Source organism: Mus caroli, unplaced genomic scaffold, assembly GCF_978045245.1.
Source record: "Mus caroli unplaced genomic scaffold, Mus_caroli_1 scaffold_10, whole genome shotgun sequence".
In the NCBI taxonomy this organism is placed as follows: domain Eukaryota; kingdom Metazoa; phylum Chordata; class Mammalia; order Rodentia; family Muridae; genus Mus; species Mus caroli.
In genome coordinates this window covers 111,385,571-111,406,928 of record NW_028227265.1, presented here as the reverse complement: position 1 = coordinate 111,406,928, position 21,358 = coordinate 111,385,571, and the positions used below count along the sequence as shown (strand labels likewise).

The 21,358-nt window shown below is 41.3% G+C and overlaps 1 protein-coding gene across 1 annotated transcript in view; it reads left to right on the top strand.

Annotated features, from left to right (window-relative positions):
- The window catches only part of Csmd1 (CUB and Sushi multiple domains 1), a 1,626,901-nt gene that overhangs the window by 1,442,692 nt on the left and 162,851 nt on the right, over window positions 1–21,358 (top strand). Inside the window, exons 30-35 of the mRNA XM_085844142.1 lie at window positions 3,101–3,295; window positions 6,172–6,288; window positions 9,678–9,791; window positions 11,333–11,428; window positions 19,194–19,397; window positions 20,307–20,431. Of these exons, the coding sequence (XP_085700268.1) occupies window positions 3,101–3,295; window positions 6,172–6,288; window positions 9,678–9,791; window positions 11,333–11,428; window positions 19,194–19,397; window positions 20,307–20,431 (851 nt within the window). The remainder of the gene's footprint in view (window positions 1–3,100; window positions 3,296–6,171; window positions 6,289–9,677; window positions 9,792–11,332; window positions 11,429–19,193; window positions 19,398–20,306; window positions 20,432–21,358) is intronic.

Sequence of the window (21,358 nt, the reverse complement as noted above, 5' to 3'; positions counted from 1 at the left end):
TATTTTAGTCACCATTTTAATGGATTTGTATTGCTTTATATGGCTCTCAGTTAAAAAAAATGCTTAAAATCTCAAAAATCCAAAAATATAAGGATCTTTCTTAAAACATGTGATAAAAATCATGCAGTTGTGCTATGCCTTTGGTGTAAAAACAGCTGTGTTTTGGGGGATGAGAACAGCCCTTACACATATGTACCATATCAGATGACATATGTGTTAGATTCCAGATGACCCTCACCAAGTCTATTGCTGATCTATGCTAGCTACAGCCCAAATAGTTAATCAAGTCACTAAATGCAAGTAATATAAAGTTATAATATGAACAACCAGAGATGAGGGTGGTCTCTCTATTTAGGCTTATTCAGTCCAAATATTCATTCTTTAATTGGATATTTATAGCTTTTAATGTTTAAAACATTTTCTTGAGGTCAGTGGGAAGGACTCCCCAGGAGTTAAATGGACTAGTGTCAATACACTATGAAGGGCAAGCAGTCTTAGGGTGAGTGCAACAGAGTGCAGAGACTATTGCTAGATACAGTAGGCCAGGAGTGGTCCCAGGGCAGCCACACCATGTGTAGTCACCCAAGGGGTCCTACATGTACCAATTTTCTATACGGAGCAGGCGTTTACAAAGGTATTCCTAAGTGGAATGGACATAAACAACAGAAAAATACACAGAGCTATGAAGCCATCTAATTAAAAAAAAATAGCAAAATGTAGGCAGAGACAGGGCTGTGATTTATCACTGAGCACACAGAACTGACAATCGGTAAATGGAAGCAAAAGATGAGATGCAGGCATTTAAAGGCAAACCAGCCACGCAACTCAGTCAGTGGCATGAAATAGAGGGGTGTGTAAGTCATGCCTTACCAAGCCATACACGAGTCTGAAAGAGATTTATAGCAAGAGATCATCAGAAAGAAAGACAAGGCCATGGCTCTACACTGATTGACATAACAGGAAAGATTCAGTTTTTAATGAGGCAAGGATGAACCTTGCAAACAAACCTGTGCTTGGCCATACCTTGAATGACTCAATAAACAATGAAATGGGGCAACTTTGATGTATATAAGCAAACAGGAATTAAAAAAATGCAGTTTTATTTATTTTCTGGTTCTTTATTTGTTTAAATATTCAATGAAATACATAGGGTTCAAAACTACTATAAATAATTATGAGACTATCAGCTACTATTTGAAATATCCAAATTGTCTCTTAATGAAGTGACTAGAAACACTGATCTCTGCATATGAGCTACATGATGCGGGACCATGGGTAGCAGAAAATGGGTTTCAGGTAAATCAATGTTGTTGACCAATATATATAAAACTGAATTAGTTTGCTAAATTTAATAAATTACCACATAACAGGCTCAGTGTCTATGGTGCATCCAACTATGACATAGTATATAGATTTGGAAAATGTTTACCAGGGAGATCTCCATTTGCTGATGTTGGTCCACAGAGTGTTAAAAATCTAAATGAAAATATTGAAAACTAATGAATGCAACAGCGAGACAAGCCTCTCGTGCTTCCCGTAGGACTCGCCAAGATGTGATATTTGATATTTTCCTTTCCCGGTAATTGCATGTCATTCATGCCCTGGGGGTTATCTCCAAACCTACTCCATCCTTTTTCTCTCTTGCACATCTGACCATCTCTGTACCACTCTACTTCCTGAGATTAATTCATGCTAGATTAATTAATTGCTAGATTAATTGATGAACAACATGTTGACCATGACCAGGAAGAAATAAAAGTAGCATCACCAATCTTGATCCCAGAACAAAAATACAAAATGCAGTTCAGTGTAGCACTTGTATGTCACAATGCTTCTTGCATGTATGATTGGCACCTAATTTTTTTTGTAGTGAATCGAAGAATTAGCATTTATAAACTTTTTCATGGAGACATAGTTTTTAAGCCCAAAGTATGCTTTGAAGTTATCCCAGAGCCTAAATTACTACTATTTAACTCACTTCCCCTCCATCACCTCCTACACTACCAAAGAGAAGACCAGAACAAGGATCTGAGTGGTGTCTTCTGCCTTCTGTAACACCCACTGGGAAATCTGGGAAATTCAGCCTCACTAGGCCCTCTCATGGAGAGGTGAAGAATGAAGATATGTTTAACAAGCAAAGCATGACTCAAACTTCACAGAACATGTGGTTGCATATAGATTTTGATTAACTTGTTGATATTTTGAATGACCCATTGAAGCAGAAGGAACTAAGGTTGACTGAATAGCAACAAACTCTGATTGTTCAGACAGGTTTTATGTAGCACCAGTCAGTAGTCACAGTAATCAGTGGGGCACACTCATGTGTCCTTGTGAGTGTCCAGCCTTGATCTGAACTTCAGACTGTCACCACTTCCATGGAACAAAGTTGTCAATAGTTGGCATTGAGCTCAGCTCAGTCTGGCATGTGGCATGCCCTCATGCAGCCAGCAAATGCAATTACTGCAATTAAGATAAAAATCACAGGGGCAACTGTCAGGCCCCAGATGTAGTAGTTGACACTTGTCAATCAGATGTCATTTTCCTGCTAAGTTTGACAGTCTTCAAGGTACCAGCCCCAAGAACCATAATTCAGAGTGTTCTCTGTGTTTCTAACCTGAGTCTACCTGCATTGCCATGAGAAGGTACAAGGGATTTTCAAGGAACGCTCCGGTTCTCATTTGCAAAGCCAAATTGTCAGTTTTTGAGAGCTGTGCAACAAGTTCACATGGGGATGAGTCAGGAGCCAGCTGGAAAATGAGCCTCAAATTTTCCTCCATCAATTTTAAAATGTATACCAATTAGACCCTCAACACGCTAAAAAAGACACATCACAAAACACCCTGTCTTCGCTTACATGAAAATAATTTTATATCACCCTGTAATAAAAATGTCATTTTCAAAAGAGTAAATATAATTTATTGGAAAATAATTCCCTGCTGTGCACTAGTAAGTTAACTTGGACATTAGCTGATGAGGAAATAATTCTAAGATGTTTTCCCATGCTGGACACCATGGTAGGCCTTGGATGAAATAGGCAAAAAAGCAAAGAAAATAGCTATGCACAGATGTAATAATGGCATGCGTGTACTTTCTTCTTCAGAGAAACCCCGGGAAGCTTGCTTTGACCCTGGGAACATAATGAATGGGACAAGGATTGGAACTGACTTTAAACTGGGCTCTACAGTTACCTATCAGTGTGACTCTGGTTACAAGATTGTGGGTCCCTCGTCCATTGAGTGTGTGACAGGGCCTGATGGGAAGCCGTCCTGGGACCGGGCACTACCTGCCTGTCAAGGTACTTCTGACTCAGTTTCTCTTCCCACTTCTACATACTGTGCAGTCTCACTGTCCAGGACTATAATCCCCAGCCATGGTGGGACTCAGTCACTTAGACTGTTATTACCTAGTCTTTAGGACAGTCAATTATCTGTTGCTATTATTCTTGAACAGAACAATGTTTTAATTTAATTTACATTGTTTGAAACTCTTACATCTGTTTTATTCACTTTTTCATATAATACACACATGATGTGCATGATTACATTCTATAGAAGCTTCTCAATAAAGAGATGAATATAGATGACAGATAAGATAGATAGTAGATAGATGATAAATCAATAGATTCATGATAGATAGATAGATAGATAGATAGATAGATAGATAGATAGATAGATTGATAGATAGATAGATAGAGGTTGGTGAATAAGTTGGTGATTGACAGATGCACAGACAGGTAGATAGATAAATGATATAGTTAGATGATATGTAAGAATGGAGTATTTGCAAAATGAGCTGACTGGATTTCATACAACCAAGCTAAAATAAAATAGGTTTCCATTCTTCATAAATATTTTTAGAACTTGGGTTGATAAGCTTTTAAAATAGCAACGCTTTTTTTCTGAAATAGCCAGTTTGAACTGACATAGCTGAGGCAGAAACAGTGACCTGTCTACATAGATGGCCCGAGTTACAGTATCTCAGTGGAAACTTCCCCTTCGGGATTAGTTTACCGAAATATCTTCTGTCTAAAAGAGGAATGAACACTTCCATTTTAAAATTGTGAAATAGTTATCTTAGGTAGGGTTTTTATTTGCTGTATTAAAACACCTCTATCAAAAGCAACTTGTGGAGGGAATGGTTATTTCAGCTTAAAACTCTCAGGTCATACTCTGTCTTTGAGCAAAGTCAGGGCAGAAACCTGAATGCAAGAACCAAAGCAAAGTGTATGGAGGAACTCGACTTACCAGCTTGCTCTTTCTCAGCCTGCTGACCACCTTCCCAGAGGTGGCACTGTCCACAGTGAGTTGTGTCCTCTCCCATCAATCATGGATCAAGCAAATGCACTATACACTTTCCCACAGACCAGTCTGATAGAGGCACATTTTCAATTGAAGTTCCTGCTTCCCAAATGAGGCTGGCTTGTATTAACCAGCTAGCATAATAGTCCTCTTAGATGTTTTGGAACGTAAAACTATTCTGCAATATGATATCGGGAGTGATTGTGGTTTGTTTAAGTTTATTAAGCCTTTACTGGTTGGCCCTGAATATGTTAAAGCTGTCAGATATATGAGCTATTGTCCTGAGGTAAGAGGTGAGCCTGCCAAATCACAGTAATGGAATATTGGGGACAGTCTCCCAACAGTCATTAACTGTCTCAACAATCCAGTAACAAGTGCCTTCCCTGTTAGTATTACCACATTCTACAGAGTTTATTAATCATGGAAAATGTCCTGTTTGTCCATTAGGACTTAATAGTGTGCTAATTAGCACTGAACAGATTAAACATGCTATCTTTAATTTCCTTTTTTTTTAACTGCTTGAAAATTGCCATATCAAAACTAAATGAACTGTAATAATGTAGTGAGTGGGAAGGAGGCCAGGAGAAAATGAGGGAGGGAGAAAGAAAGGGAAGAAGAGGGGGGATTTCAGTCAAAGCACCATGTCTGATATGTTCATGTGGTGAAACTCATTAATTTACACATTTAAGTGTGAGCCAATATTTATAATAAAGAGAAGCAAAGGTCCTAGGAAGAAACTGAACTTTCTCATAGCCTAGAAGCAACTTTTAATTTAAATCAATGTTGTGCACCAAAGAAAAAGGGCCACCAAGTGATACAGGATATCATAAAGGGCCAGGGTTTGTGGGATGCTCAACTCTGGTGCTTCAGTCCCCAGTCACACAGTTAGATGGATGAGCAGGTGCCAGTTTCTCTTGTTATTGCATATAAGATGCCACTGTTGTGACTTAACTCACAGCCTGAACAAGTGACTGGGGCTTAATTGGATCCCAGTGCCAGAATGCCTGAAAAGAGCTTTACATGTGATCAAAAATGTTTTTCCAGTTTACCCAGAAAAATACCCACCAAACTTAATAAGATTATTAGAAAGAAAAGATCCACACAACCTCATAGTACATACATGTATATGCATAGATACACACACACACACACATATATACAAATGTGTGTATATATATATGTGTGTGTGTGTATACATTCTCCTGTACATATACACACATATATATACACATGTGCATACATACTTATACATATACATATACACATACTTGCATACATACACACACATAAATATATACTCACATACACACAGATACTTGAATATATATAAATGCACATATGCACATACATACACACATGCATACATATGTCTACACAAATGCACATATACACATGCATACACAAACATGTATGCACACATGCATACATACATATATATCACACAAGTACACACTCATCTGCATACATATACTCACATATACACATATATACTCGTATACACACATATATACATGGATATGTATACACATATAGACATACATATGTATACCTATATACATGCAAACACATCCATATACACAGCATAGCTAGTAGTAGTATAGCTAGTTTCATTATTATTTGAACATGTCCTAGACAGGTCTTCATAATAGTATCAGTCTTTTTTTGAGTTAAAAGCTTTTGTTCCTGTGAGTCTCTAGCTTGGTGTTCCTGTGGTCCTGCTGACAGTACAGGGGCAGCTGCTGGCATGGACACTTATGTTTGTTATGAGATGAGTGTGCTGTGAGTGTTCAGACCAGCCTACTGAGCTTACCTGCCTCCAGCAGCAGCATCTTCATACCCAGAGCTCACTCTTCTTGGCTGGATCTCTTTGCAGCACCCTGTGGAGGCCAGTACGTGGGCTCGGAGGGGGTAGTTTTGTCACCGAACTACCCTCATAACTACACAGCTGGGCAGATGTGCATCTATTCCATCACGGTGCCCAAGGAATTCGGTAAGAAATTGCTATTGTTTTTAACTCATTGGCACAAGCTTTAGAGCTACCTAATTTGTTGTTTGTTAAAATGAGGACAAAATGATACAAAAGAAATGCTATTCACTAAAGAGACAGACTTCCTAAGTGAACAGTACAGTGTTCCTTGATGCTCTTCTACCAACGGGGTAGAGAGCATGTACTCCTGTTTACCCCCAGAGTGGCGTTGTATTCCAGCCATTAATGTTGCCCCATCCTATGCTCTGCCCAGAACTGGATTTGAAGTCAGTTGTTTGTAAATGTCAGGCAGCAAGGCACACACAGTTCAAGAGCATAAGTCATAACTCTGCTGTAGTAAATATTTGATATTAATGGTGGGTCTCTACACACTGCCTTTGATAATTCAGGTCTCAGATAAAAGACACAAAACTTTTATATTCATATTAAGCTTTTAAGCACTAAAGCTGAGAAGATATGTAATCTTTGTGCTATTTTGTCTACTTCCCTATCAATAACCCTGAGATATGACCATGTTTCCTGTGGGCAGCTCTTAACTCCAGTTGCCCAGCCCTCATGGCCATGTTGTCAAGATTCACCTAGCCCATGGCATCTTTTCCTTTCTCCACATCCTTCACTTCTCCTCTTCCTGGTCTCACAGGGAACTGAAATTCCACACCTATCTCTCATCTGACCAGTTATAGGCTGTAGGTGTCTTTATTCACCAATCAGGAATAACTTGAGGTGGGGCAAGGTTATATAGCATCACTTAGGTCTACATGAAATCTCCTTATGCCCTGGGGACAACCAGGCCTTGGAAGTCAGTGTTTATCATTACAGTACAGTACGTGCCAACAGACCACACCCCAATGCATCCCTGCACAGCTGGCAGATGGAGTAGCCATCCTTGAGACACTGAGATGTGCAGAGGGTTCCTGGTCATCTTGCACTACTTTATGTGAGGTTTTCCCCAGCTCCAGGTCAGGAAGACTGTTATGTGGTTCTTCCCTGGGGGAAGCCAGACAATAGTTTTTATACTCTTACAAGCTATTTCCATTTTCCTCAATGGTCAACCAAAAGGGGAAAGAAAAAAAAAAGCCATAGACCCACAATTTCCCTTTACATTAAATCAACAGTCACCTACCTCCACAGAAATTTAACACATTAATTTCAATGTGTGAGAATATATTTGAGATAAAAATTCCATTATTTAAAATTGTATGCATCTGTGTGTCTATGTGTATTTGTGCCCGAGCCCACTCCAGTTTGAGGGATCTGATAGCTCTGACTTTCACAAGTACCTGCACTCATATGCATATACTGACACACAGACATATATTTACAAAAATAAAAATAATCTTAAAAAATATTAAAAAGATCATTGTCGATCCTGAGTTTCTGCCTTTGCCTCCAAAAGGAGCCCAGAGCTCCCTTTCTATAACATGAGTCTGATCCATTTGCTAACTGGGTAATGCTTCCGACGACTCCTGCATTCCTGCTGAGGGATGCATGTGTGTTCAGCTCTGGTTGTTCTTAGCCTGGAAGATGCTGCTGCCTCAGACCTTCACAGCTGGTCCCCACTTCCAAGGACAACCTAACTGGACAACCAGCCACAGTATTATCTTCATGGTGTTGCTACTTACTACTTATATATGCCAGAAGAATGTCCTTATATCTCCTGTTAACACAGAGACACAAGGGTTTAAACACCACTACTGATTAAGCACTACATTAATCTTCACTGATGTGGGGTTGTAACATCTTGCTGAAGTTCACAGCTCCACAGTTTCTGCTTTCAGCAGATGAGTTGGGCCCATTTGCCACCTGGGTAGAGAGAGCTTAACTTACGGGACATGCTATGGCCTTCCCTAGGTGACTTGAGTTTCCTAATCCTGTTGATATCACAGACTCAGCTCCTGTGTTTGCTCCAGAGCCTGCTGCACTGTTAGGTGGACAGCTACAAACCATGTTAATGAGGTCTTTAGGACTCCTGTGGGTCCATTGTAAAGTTGATGTTCCCAAAGAGTTCTCAACAGAAAACAGGACTCCTGGACTCACTCTACTCACAATCCGGAAACTCAAGCTGTGGGCATCTAACTTAACAGGATTCAATTCACTGAGGAGGTGTTAGTTGGTGGGTGGGGCGGGAATAGGGGTGAGGTGAGATGTGGCTCATGCTATGACCTCTGAAGCACAAAGTCCTTAGTGAGTCTCATCTACTGAGAAAAACCTACTTAGCCCACAGGCTTGCTTGGTGATGCTCACTAGAAGGTTAAATCTCAAAGGGTAAGCTTCAGAGTGTGTGTGTGTGTGTGTGTGTGTGTGTGTGTGTGTGTGTGCTTTCATCTGTGCAGTATCATGTGTGTCTACATCTTCACACACACCCTCATATTAAACAGCCTTCCTTATGCTTCCTAACACACTCATTTTCTTCTACTTGAATATTTTCCTTAAAGCAGAATGTCTACGTCAGTCCCCTGATAGCTATTATTTAGAAGGACCTTTGGGTAAACCTCACACATAAACAAGTAAAGGAAATAATATGTTCTTGGCTCATATGTCAATACTAAATCACTGGTGCCACCAAATATTGTGAAGCTCTTTGAGTTCATCAATTTTAATATATAAATATTGACTTAGTTTGAAATCCAACCAATGTTACTATGTTTGCTTGAAATTTCATATCCTAAAAGATTTAAAAAAAAAAAAGTATGGAAAAACCCACAGAAATCCCTGAAATGGGGTTCTAAATGAAATGCTTGCTCATTTGGCAGTATGCCAACAGGAACAAGGGCTTCTAAGAAGTTTCTAATTCCTTATCAAAGTACCATGAAGCTTGGTTCTGACACAGCAAAGTTTTCATGGAACAAAATATAATCATTAAAAAAAGAAGAATGCTTTCATAACTATTTTTAGATTATTTGAATGCTGTATATTAAAAATATGTCTTATACGATATTCAAATTCACAAAATAATAATTCCTTTTCAATACTAAAAGAGCCAAAGATGAAATAAAAGTGTTTTAATCACTGAAAACACAGAAAATAAGTTTGTAGGGTTGTTTTTACTTTGTTACAATGTTTTATATTTTATGTGTAAGAGTGTTTGCCTGTGGATATGCCTGTGCACCAGATGTGTGCCGTGCCTGCAGGAACCAGAAGAGGGCATCAGATTCCCTGCAACTGGAGTTGTAGACAGCGAGTCATGGTGTGGGTACAGGGAATCTAACCCCAGTCCTCTAGAAGAACAAGTGCATTTAACCACTGAGCTATCTCTCCAGCACCTGGTTTGTATTTGTATTTATAAGACTCCTGAAACAGTGATCTTCAGCAGAGGAATAACTAGTGTGCACGTACAAGCTCTCCTTTGCTCTTTGTAAGACTGTGTCCCACCCCATCTCCTTGTTTTCTAGTGGTATTTGGACAGTTTGCCTATTTCCAGACTGCACTGAACGACTTGGCAGAGTTATTTGATGGAACACATCCCCAGGCCAGGCTTCTCAGTTCTCTCTCTGGTTCCCATTCAGGTAAAAATTTCAAATTATTTTGCACTGAGTTTCTCTCTCTCTCTCTCTCTCTCAATGGAGTACTACTCAGCTATTAAAAACAATGAATTTATGAAATTCTTGGGCAAATGGATGTATCTGGAGTGAGATAACCCAATCACAAAAGAAGTCACTTGATATGCACTCACTGATAAGTGGATATTAGCCCAGAAACCTAGAATAGCCAAGATACAATTTGCAAAACACAAGAAAATCAAGAAGTAAGAAGAACAAAGGGTGGATACTTCATTCCTCCTTAGAATAGGGAACAAAATACCCATGAAAGGAGTTACAGAGACAGAGTTTGGAGCTAAGACGAAAGGACCATCCAGAGACTACCCCACCCGGGGATCCATCCCATAATCAGCCACCAAACCCAGACACTATTGCATATGCCAGCAAAATTTTGCTGAAAGGACCCTGATATAGCTATCTCGAGTGAGGCTATGCCAGTGCCTGGAAAATACAGAAGTGGATGCTTACAGTGATCTATTGGATGGATCACAGGGCCCCCAATGGAGAAGCTAGAGAAAGTACCCAAGGAGCTGAAGGGGTCTGAAGGTGAAACAACAATATGAACTAACCAGTACCCCCAGAGCTCGTGTCTCTAGCTGCATATGTATCAGAAGATGGCCTAGTCAGCCATCATTGGGAAGAGAGGCCCCTTGGTCTTATAAACTTTATATGCCCCAGTACAGGGTAATGCCAGGGCCTAGAAGTGGGAGTGGGTGGGTAGGGGAGCAGGACAGGGGGAGGGTATAGGGAACTTTCAGGATAGCATTTGAAATGTATTAAAGAAAATATCTCATTTAAAAAATAAAAAACAAAAAAACAGTTTCAAGCATTCATTTGCCAGCATTGAGTGTGTGAACTAGGCAAACTTTTACTTTACCCAGGAACACTACTTATGTGTAACATGAATCTTCATCCATCAAAATTAAACTTTGCTTAATTTTGGCTTCTTTATATTTCCTGATTCACTAAAATCTTCAAAACTCAACTTTGTGGATTTCTAGCAAGGCCATATAGTGTCATCCCTCAGGTGACTGACAGTTTCGGATTCTCCCCCAGTAGCTTGGGATAGGGGTCTTAGGATCCATATACACAGTTGAGAGATACTTCCCAAGGTGTTATGCCTTTTAATGTTTCTAAGCTAGTGTTGGACTAAATAAATTTTCTCCCACTCCCTACTCCAGCAGGTAATGGTAAGCCGGCACGAGCCCCTCACATGACTGTCAGTACTGCTGTGTGGTCAGCCACAGGCCCTGCTCCCTGTCCTGCACTGATAAGTCTTCCACCCTGACACCAATCTAGTTTATTAGACTCCACAAAGCCAGGACAGGCTTTTAAAATGTTCATAAAAAGCAAGACACATCGGGTCTTAAATCCCTAAATCTAGTTTTGTTCTATTTAACTTGAAGCATTTATTGTGGATTTTCAAGTCCACGCTCCTCCCAGAATGCCATCCACGCAGAGCGAAACAACCTCCAGGTCTGATGTGTCGCCTTGGTTTGAATTTCCAGGTGAAACACTGCCACTGGCTACATCCAATCAGATTCTGCTTCGATTCAGCGCCAAAAGCGGAGCTTCTGCACGGGGTTTCCACTTCGTCTACCAAGGTGAGGAGAGCCCTGTGAGCTGCCCTTTGTGGAGCAATGTGGGGGTGGGGAGCACCCTGTGTTCTGCACTTTGACAGTGATCTGGGGGTTCGCACTATGTGCTGCACTTCCTCTACCAAGGCGAGGAGCGCCCTGTGAGCTGCACTTTGTGGAGCAATGTGGGAGGTGCCCTGTGAGCTACATATTGTGTACCAAGGAGAGGGTGCCTCCCAGGCTTCTAACATGGAAGAAAAGCCAACAAGTTTCATTTCTGCGATGTCTAAATAATCAAAGGCATTCACATATGTGAGACAAAATCACTTATTAAGAATAATTACATTTTGTTTTGGCACATTAAATTGTACTTCTACTTCAAAGACATATTATGTTACTTTTTAGCATTATAAAAATAATTATTAATTAAACTACCCCTGAGTGGCTCTTTGGATCTTACAAAATGACATAAAATACAGCATTTTATCTAATTATATAAATCATGTCATAAACATTTAGAGCTACATGTAGAGTGAAATATAAATATATATTTTAAACAAACATATTTGTTATGGCAAGTAGCTGAAATTATAATTTAACGAAGTCAAACACAGAATTGAGATGTCCATGACAGTTACTCTGAATGAACACCACTTTGGAAAATTAACCGGTCTGTTCCATATCTTTATTCCTGTTTTGTTGGTTTGTTTAATTTGGAGCATATATAAATAAATCTGAGATTGTTTAAAAGTCCCTCCAAATGAAAAAGATGTGGTATTCTCATTGAGCTTGAATATTCATTTCACAAACTTGAAATTAGGGAGGAGAGAACAGGGAAGCTGGAACTGCTCATGGCACAGTGGGGTGGACGGAAGAGCTGCTTCTCGCCTCCACTCAGTCCCGTCCTGAAAGCAACCCTCTTCCAGGCCTGAAGTCCCACATTTCACATCCCAGCACATGAGGCTGAGGCAGGAGGATGGCGAGTTTTCAGCAAAATCTATTCCCAAAACATCCAAAAGAAGGAATACAGTAACTCTTCATTTGTCTCCCTCGGGTCAGCCAGCCAGGAGATCACCATCTACCCTTCAGTGTTTCCCTCACAATTAGAGGGAAATCTCTTATCTGAGCCATTTCCTCTCTTGAGATAAAATTCTCCAGAAAGTGCCTTAGAAAAACTATGCTTTTCAGAAAACCATAGAGGATAGCAGCCATACCATTTGTTTCAATTCTAAAAATCTCACAGAATAATAGCAATTTGCTCAAAATATTTCCCCTAAGAGGTTTCAGTTTTCATCATCAAAATCATATGAATATCTTGGGCAGAGTGTAGCAATGATGCTGGCAGCCAGCACACAGGAGAAATATTTCTCACCCTTAAGTGGCAAATGTTTCAACAAAGTTGTTGGGGGAATTAAAAGTAGTTACATTGTTTTAAAGTTGTAGTTTTTGTTAAATGTAAGTGGCCAGTATATTTTTAATTGACTTTGGTAGATAATGACTAATTTAGGCAAGCTGGCTAAACTTATTTTCTTCAAATGAGTTTGGAATTACTTTTTTCCATGTAGATACATAATCCAGAACTCACATTTCTTCTATAACAAAGGCAGCTTGATTGTTTTGAGTAAATGTTTCCTTTTAGGGAAAAAAAGATCACATTAACATTAGGAAATGAATTCAAGTTACTAACAACAGGAGTCTTTGTATGGGGCTTCCTCTGGCTTTTGACAAAGCTTAGATCATTGATCAGATAAGCAGCAAAGGACCCAAGGATTGTGCTACCTGGAGTTCACAATCAGATGACATGTTCTGGAAAACAAATCATTCCATGCATATGTGTGTGTGTGTGGCAGAGTGTGTTTTTGGTTCATGTGTTTGTCAAGTGCATGTCAGTGTGTGTGCGTGTGTGCACATACATGTGTGTAGAGGCAGGAGGTCCCTGTAGGTGTCTTTCTCAGTCTCTCTCAGCCCTATTTTTTAAGACAGGGTCTGATTGTGAACTTAAAGCTCACCAATTTGTTCAGACCAACAGGACAACCAGCTCCAGGGATCTACCTGTCCGCACAAACCCAGCCCTGGGATTCTGGTGCACACCACCACACCCAGCATTTAAATTTCCATAGGGATCTGAGTTGACTTCCTCATGCTTGTTTGGTAAGCGCTCTATTGTCTGATCTGTCTCCCAGTCCTGAAAAATTGTTTCTTTATATGAATTCAGGCATCATCATTAAAATATGTAAAACTTCAAAAAACTAGAGAGCAAACATTTATAGAAAGAATCAGTTTCCCTTGTACAATAATGAGTCTGGCATATTTATTGTCTTACAAAGTTCAATACCCCACCTTTCCCTACTCGCTACTGCTGAGTTTATGCAAAATGAGCCTTTTATCAAAGCTAAATCCCTTGATCATAAAGATGGAGGCTTGTGAATCCAGTTTATAAACTACTCAAAGGCAAAAGGAAAACTCTTCAATCCAGAAAGTTCAATTGAGCACTGTTCTTGTTTTTGTTTTTTAAATACAGTTACATTGTAGCTATGCATTATTTGTGCCCTTATTATATACAAATGTTGCGAATGGCGATAGCTTCACTCATCCCGAAGTTATTAAAGCTTGAGACTTCTCAGTGACCTTGTGCTCTGAGATTATAGGATGCTTGACCCCTGTTAGCAGGTAGACAGTCCATTATGAAGAACATCTGAGATGCCAACACAAGCCACACGTCAAAGGATGGATTGCAGAAGTGTGCCTGGGACTCAGGTGTGGAAAACTGCCCTGGCTGGCTGCCTCACAGCCGACAGTGTCTGCCTCTTGGTGGAGAATGTAGGGATTCTGAGAACAAACAGTTATTAGCTTCTAAGCTTCTTCTTCTTCTTTTTTTTTCCTCCTAAGCTTTATAAGAAGTAGTTAGTTATGCTGTCAATGCACAGAGGCAAGAGTGTCTCTGTGGGGAGTTACTTTAGATGGGCTGGTCTGTGGGCACATTTATGAGGCAGTCAGTTCTGAGGCAGAGACTTCTGAAGTATCTCAAAGTGAAGAAAGCCAACCAGCAGGCAGGCGGACCTTCCGGCAGCATGGAGCATTTGCAACTCCCTGTGCTTGACTGTGGATGGGGTATGAGCAACTGTGGCGCATTCTTGCCTCTGTGGCTCCCCTTTAGTATCCAGGCATTATAAACTAAATAAAGCCTTTCCTCCGCTCTGTCACTTACAGTCAAGGTGCTTTATCACAGCAACAGAAAGGAAAATAAAACAAAGACTTAACAGTGGCAGGCAGGGAGATGCCACCTGCACCTCTCATTTACCTATTCTGTGGCATGGACCGATCCTGTCCAAGTTAACTCAGTGGCTCAGTTTCTCATAAGCATACCATTTGGGTTTTGTCGGGGTGCGGATTTGATTTGGTTTTTTTTTTTTTTTTGACTTTGTCTGAACCTTTATTTTTATTTTATCTGCATGGGTGTTTTGCTGTCTCCTGTCTGTGCACCACTGTGTACAGTACTCAGAAAGTCAGAAGAAGGCACTGGATCCCCCTGGGACTGGAATTAAAGACAGGTGTGAGCTGCTATGTGGGAGCTGGGAATCAACCCAGTGTCCTCTGGAAAAGTAGCCATTACTCCTAACTGCTGGGTCATCCCGCCAGTCTCCAGAATACTGTTTCCTAATCATCTTCCATTCAGGCCTGGCTGTTTCAACATGCAGGTCCATGCCTCTTTCAGCCAGCTCTGTGTAAGCCACTCTCACCAGTGTCAGAAAGCAGGCAGAATCCACTGTCTACTTTTGTGTGAGAAGAAGCCACGATTCTTAGGCTTTCCACACAATGGGGAAAGGGGCAACTGACCTCAGCTTGCTTCTCTGAGTCATGGCTCTGGGACACCAACCAACTAACTTCACATAACCTTCTCTAGACCCTGGTCAGAACTGAAATAGCATACAGCCTGTCCCATCTACACAGGAGAACCATTACTCCTCAACAATATCTGGACAGAACCTCAACTGCATCCACACTCAAATAATAGCTTGCCCCACACTCATCCGGTTCCTCTGAACTTGGGTGATAAAAATGGAAACCAAGGGTCTCATTACAATGAAGCCTTGCACCTACACACTGTTGCTTCTTTTCTCTGGCTGCTTTTCTGAGATGCTACAGGCTGAAAGTACAGTTGATTTTGCATTTTCAAGGAAGTCACCTTTTGCATCAAGCACTTACACAAATGTAATTTTTTTTTTTTTTTTTACCAAGAATGATTATGATGAGACTGTGTATGTAATTCACTGGTGTTTTACTAATTCGCTAACTATGACCAGCTTGTCGTGTCAGAATCCTCAACTCCAAGCAGATAAAGACTGTCTCTGTGTCACTAAAGGAAATAAGAGAAATCCCTAAATGCCCTGCAGTTTATTCTTTGTGTTCACCTTCTGTAGCAGGACGAAGTAGAAGGCCACACACATGCTTCTTAGATGGATGATGGCAAAGGTTGCTGCATGAGTTTCTCATTCTCTCCGAATAATTTGGCCTGAGTTTTTACCCACTCCAGGCTCTGTGAGACCGCGTAAAGAAACACTAAGCCTCTCACTCAACCCAGGGGCATGACCGGGTCGGTGGGGCGTGGTGAGGAGGGGCAGGGCGTGAGGGTTTCCTTTCTCCCTCACCTGCCTTCCAGCTGACCTTATGTTGCTCTCACTTCTCTCTCAGATACTTTCACAGTTGTTTTGTGATGTGACAGATGTTGTTTAAGACAGAAAGAACAGTAACAAGAGGAAAGAACTCTTGCATTCTGCCTGAAAAGCCTGGATGAGCAGGAACGGGAGGTCCTAATGGCAGGAGGGTTCCCAGCAGAATGCGGCCCTCTAGATGTTACAAGGGTCCACTAAGCACTGCCCCTCTCTCCCATTTTCTCTAGGTTCCCTTTGCTTCCCAAGCTTCCAACTTCCTGAAATGTCTTTCATAGCCACATATGCACACAGTGTTACTCATTTATGTAATTGCTTTAAAAATTGACAACTGTAGAATCCTTATCTGCATCCACTTTCCAGGGAGCAAAAGACCCTCAAAACCTCATAGACCTAGGCATTTACTTCCCAAGACAAAGAGATCTGCATACCTTGGCAACCCAGGGGAACCTTAGCAGAGAGAGAGCAAGGATGACAGGTGATGACTGACTGCTGTGAGCGTGCTTCTCTCAGGGCCACTACATCCTTCAGTATCTTCGTTTACATATAGGAGATAGAAGGACCTGAGTGGAGCAAACACCAGTATAGGAAAAAGCCCCACCACATTAGATGGGGTCATTGATCTGCTGTGGCTCCCATGGTGCAATCTATGCTGCCTGTGACAATGTAAGTACACAGCATCTGCAGTGTAGCTCCAGGTCAATAGAAGGGGCCCCCTGCCTCTCAGCACCAAGCCACTGACTCTATGGCTTTTCCTTCTCATGGGTTGGTCAGCCCTGCTGGAATGTTCTACTTCAAGTTATCCCTCCACACTGAGTCTACCCCTCTCCCTTCCTTCTTCATTTCCAAAGCACAGGGTGATACAGTTTGAGGATGGCTTTCTAACTGTCCATCTCTAAGTACTGAATGGCTGAATTATAGGAATATGATTTTCCACCAACACTATCAGGGAGAACTGACCCTGTCTGTCAGGATAAACCCTGGGAACAAAATGAGGTTTTAGATTTTCACCTCTTCTGTGTCTAGTCTCAAAGTCCAGATGGTCTTTCCTTTCCTACACTATCAAACTTTAGTTTGCCCACATCTGTGTGGCTAGATGAGTCCCTTGCTGCACCATGGACCTTCCCTTTTTCATTTTTTGTTTGTTTGTTTGTTTGTTTTAACAAAGACTACTTGCTGGTACTCACTGACATTAAAATTAAGCATCACAGTGCAAAGAGGGATGGAAACAAATTTGTTCATGCTTTTTCTCCAGTTGGGAAGGAAGGAATTCCTCAGCCTAGAAAAATCACAGCCTAGCCTAACCCCACCCCCTTCCCCCCTTGCCAGATGAGTCTTTCCTTGGTCTTTAAGGCTCCCCCTGCAGGTGATCATCTGCACTCCAAGTATAGAGTATTTTGGAGGAATAGTTGTGGGGCCTACATCAATATTGTAGAGTGTTACTTTTTCACGGCAATGACATGAAGAAAACTTTCTTAACGAGTTGTTAGCTGCATAGAAGAACATTGCTAGCTGTAGGCCCAGCATTTTATTGCAGTTCTACAGAACTGCCTTCATCCATACAATTGCATGTCCAGCAACTCCCTACTTCCCCTCACCCATCCCTGTCCACCACCACCCTGCTCTCTGTTCCAGGGAGTATGATTGCCCTGGATCCTTCATAGAAGAGGAAGAGTGCCTTCTGTTTGCTGCCAAGACCAGCTCGTCTCACTTAACACAGTGCCCCTCAGAAACCTGCATGCCATCACAACGATCAAAACCTTTATTTCTGTGGTTTAATAAAAGTCTCATACACATTCATAGACCACGTGTATTTATTATGCAGTCATCTTCTGATGGACACTACCCTAGTTAGTTTTCATTGTTACCTTAATGATTAATTAATGGGGAAGGGCCCAGCCTACTGAGGGAACCATCCCTAGGCTGATGGTCCTGGGCTATATGAAAACGCCATCTTAACACAAACCTGAGTGAAGCAGGGAACGAGCCAGCAAGCAATGCTCCTGTGTGGTTTCTCCTTCCAGCTCCCGCTTGAGCTTCTCCCTTGACTTGCCTCAGTTATGTATGGGTGGTGATGTGGACGAGTAAGCTAAATGCTCCATTTCATCACCAAGTTGCTTCTGGTCAGAGTATTACATCACGGCATCAAAAAAAATGAGGACACTTAGTTTGTTTTCATATATTAGCTATAATATTGTTATCAGACCCTGAATTCAGCTCTTCGGGATAAATATCTAGAAAGATGGTCACATGGTGGGTCCTGTTGTTTAACTGCATAATTTATCACAAGGGCCACATTGAAACAAGTCCTCTTTGGGAGTAGCTTGCCTCACTAGACTCCAGTGTTGCTGAGGAAGTTCGAAAGGCATGGTCACTGTCTTGTTGCCAGCACGGTCATTCTGATTTGAACCGCTTGAATACTAATGAGGCATCACAGGCACTAATTTTCCTTCTATCCCATCTCCCCATCTGAATGAGACCTCTGTGGTGGTCCACAGTGACATCACAGGAGGAAATGTAGGCAGAGAATTGACCCTGGGGTCTTTTCTTACAGAGAGGGTTACCGGCACTGTGTCTACCCTGCATCTACTCCCATCCTCTTCACAACTACTCCTGCCCACCCCCCTCCTCCTCCACTTGGCCTCCTCCGCCTCCTTCTTCCACTTTTTCTTCCTCTTCTTCTTCTTTTGCACTTTTAGCAATATATTTAATAAGAAATCTTTTTTCCAATTAAATATCTATTTATTACCAAATACACATATATGTACATCTGATGGGCAATTTTCAGACAGAAATTTTTTTCTTCTATTGGATATTTTCTTTATTTACATTTCAAATGTTATTTCCTTTCCACATCTCCCCTCTGGAATCCCCAATCCCATTTCTACTTTCCCTGCCCCTATGAGGGTGTTCACCCACCCACCCACCCACTCCCACCTTCCCACCTTGGAATTCTTCTACTTGGAGGCATTGAACCCCCACAGGACCAAGGGCCACTTCTCCCACCGATGTCCAACAAGGCCATCCTCTGCTACATACAGGGCCAGAGCCATGGGTCCTCTACTCTCCCTCCTGTTGCACTCTGCTCTAACACGGTGGCTTTCTGTATGCTTCTTCCCCAGCTGTTCCACGCACCAGTGATACACAGTGCAGCTCTGTCCCAGAGCCCAGATATGGGAGAAGGATTGGTTCTGAGTTCTCTGCAGGCTCCATCGTCCGCTTCGAGTGTAACCCAGGTTACCTGCTGCAAGGTTCCACCGCCATCCGCTGCCAGTCTGTGCCAAATGCTTTGGCTCAGTGGAATGACACCATTCCAAGCTGTGTAGGTAAGTGGGGCCCAGGAAACGAGATGACTACCCAGGGCTGGCTCAGAACCTCATGGCAGGGTTAGAGCTCCGCTGTCACTATTCATGAAGTGATCTTGCTCTTCAGCTATGTGAAGATCAATTGATTATGCCCATAGCCCAATTATACCAACCTTAAAAATAAATGTTTCCTAAAACATAGATTTGTATGTATAAAACATGTTTTCCTTCTTGATCCTCGTTAAGACTCTTATCAATCCTAACGTTAAGAAATCACATAACTTTCATCTGTGGGAGGAGTGTACAGATGGTGGGCTACGGCATTACATGTATGATGCTCCCTTTAATACATCTGTGTTTGAAAAGTGCTGGATAGGACAGTAGTATTGTGACTTGTTATTTACTACATTTGTTAAAGGAAATGTCAGCACAAGGGTGATTATTTCGTGAATTTATCTGTGCATTTCAAGTATCTCTTCTTCTCCCTGGATTGCTCTAAAACTCATCAGTATGATCTGGAGTTGCTTGTCTGTAGACAAAAGGGTACACTCTACAGACACCCTGACATTAAAGTAGAAAAATTATTCCAGTCAGAACTAACTTCAGAGACAACTTTGTTGTAGACAGTCCCTTCTTGGAAAATCTAAAAAAATAAAATAAAAAAAGTGTTATTTATAGACTCAAAGCTTAAAACTCAATTATGTGATGGATATCAATCACTGATGTTGCACATTTGAAGGCAAAGAGATTCAATTTTACCTTGGCTAAAATTGCCACTTAAAATAGCAGGAAAAGTTTCCCTGTCTGATCACAGTGAATGAAAATAGGCCATAGAGCCTCTGCGACTTCACTTGCCTTTTACTTAACGTGGATCTCTCTCTCTCTCTCTCTCTCTCTCTCTCTCTCTCTCTCTCTCTCTCTCTCTTTCAGTTCCATGCAGTGGCAACTTCACTCAGAGAAGAGGGACGATTTTGTCCCCAGGCTATCCTGAGCCCTATGGGAACAACCTGAACTGTGTGTGGAAGATCATAGTATCGGAGGGCTCAGGGATCCAGGTAGGGCCTCAGACCAAGGCCTCTGAGGCAGGCCAGAGGGGCCCTAGCTTTCTTTGTCTTCACTCTTTCTTCCCTCCCTTTCCTCGTCTCTTCTTTCCTTCTCTCATACTCATTCCCCCTCCTTCTCTCTCTCCTTTTCTTCTTCACATCTAGTGTACATTTTTATTTAAAGACTTTTTAAAACTTTATTTGCTTTGTGTTATTCTGGGTTAGGATTCAGCATAATGCATTTGGTTCTGTTTTCTTCATACATACTTTGTCCTCGTTCATTCTTGCTCCACTGCCCTCCTTCCCTCTCCTCCCTCCCTCTCTCCGGTCCCCCTCCTCCCTACGGTACACCCTTGTACTCTCCAGTCATGGGCACACAGGTGAAAATTTGTTTCCCTTTTCTGTATCTGCCTATAAAATGTCTTTAGTAATTTTCAATATTTGCAAAAAAAAAAAGGATTTTATTTAGTTATTTCTAAAACTCTGTTTTTATAATTTATATGAGAGGGATGTGTGGATGCTCAGGTACCTGAGCAGCCAGAAGAGGGCAGAGAAGCCCTGGAGTTGAATTGCCAAAGGTTCTGTGCCACCTGCCTAGGGTGCTGAGAGTGAGACCCAGATCCTCTGGCAGAGCAGTAAGTGCTCTTAACTGCTGAATCATCTCTCCAGCTCAATAATTGATTTTTAGAATAATGGCTATGGGAACTGTTATTTATAGAGATTTTCCCATGTCCTGTCATAGATTAGCTCCTTTCAGAGAGAGAGAGAGAGAGAGAGAGAGAGAGAGAGAGGAGAGAGAAAGAGTTAGAGATATAGAGATACATATAGAGATATAGAGATACATATATATAATATGTAATATATCATCTTATTAATATATTATCTTACTAATGTATTGTCTTATTAATATATTTAATCTTAATAACATATTTAATATTT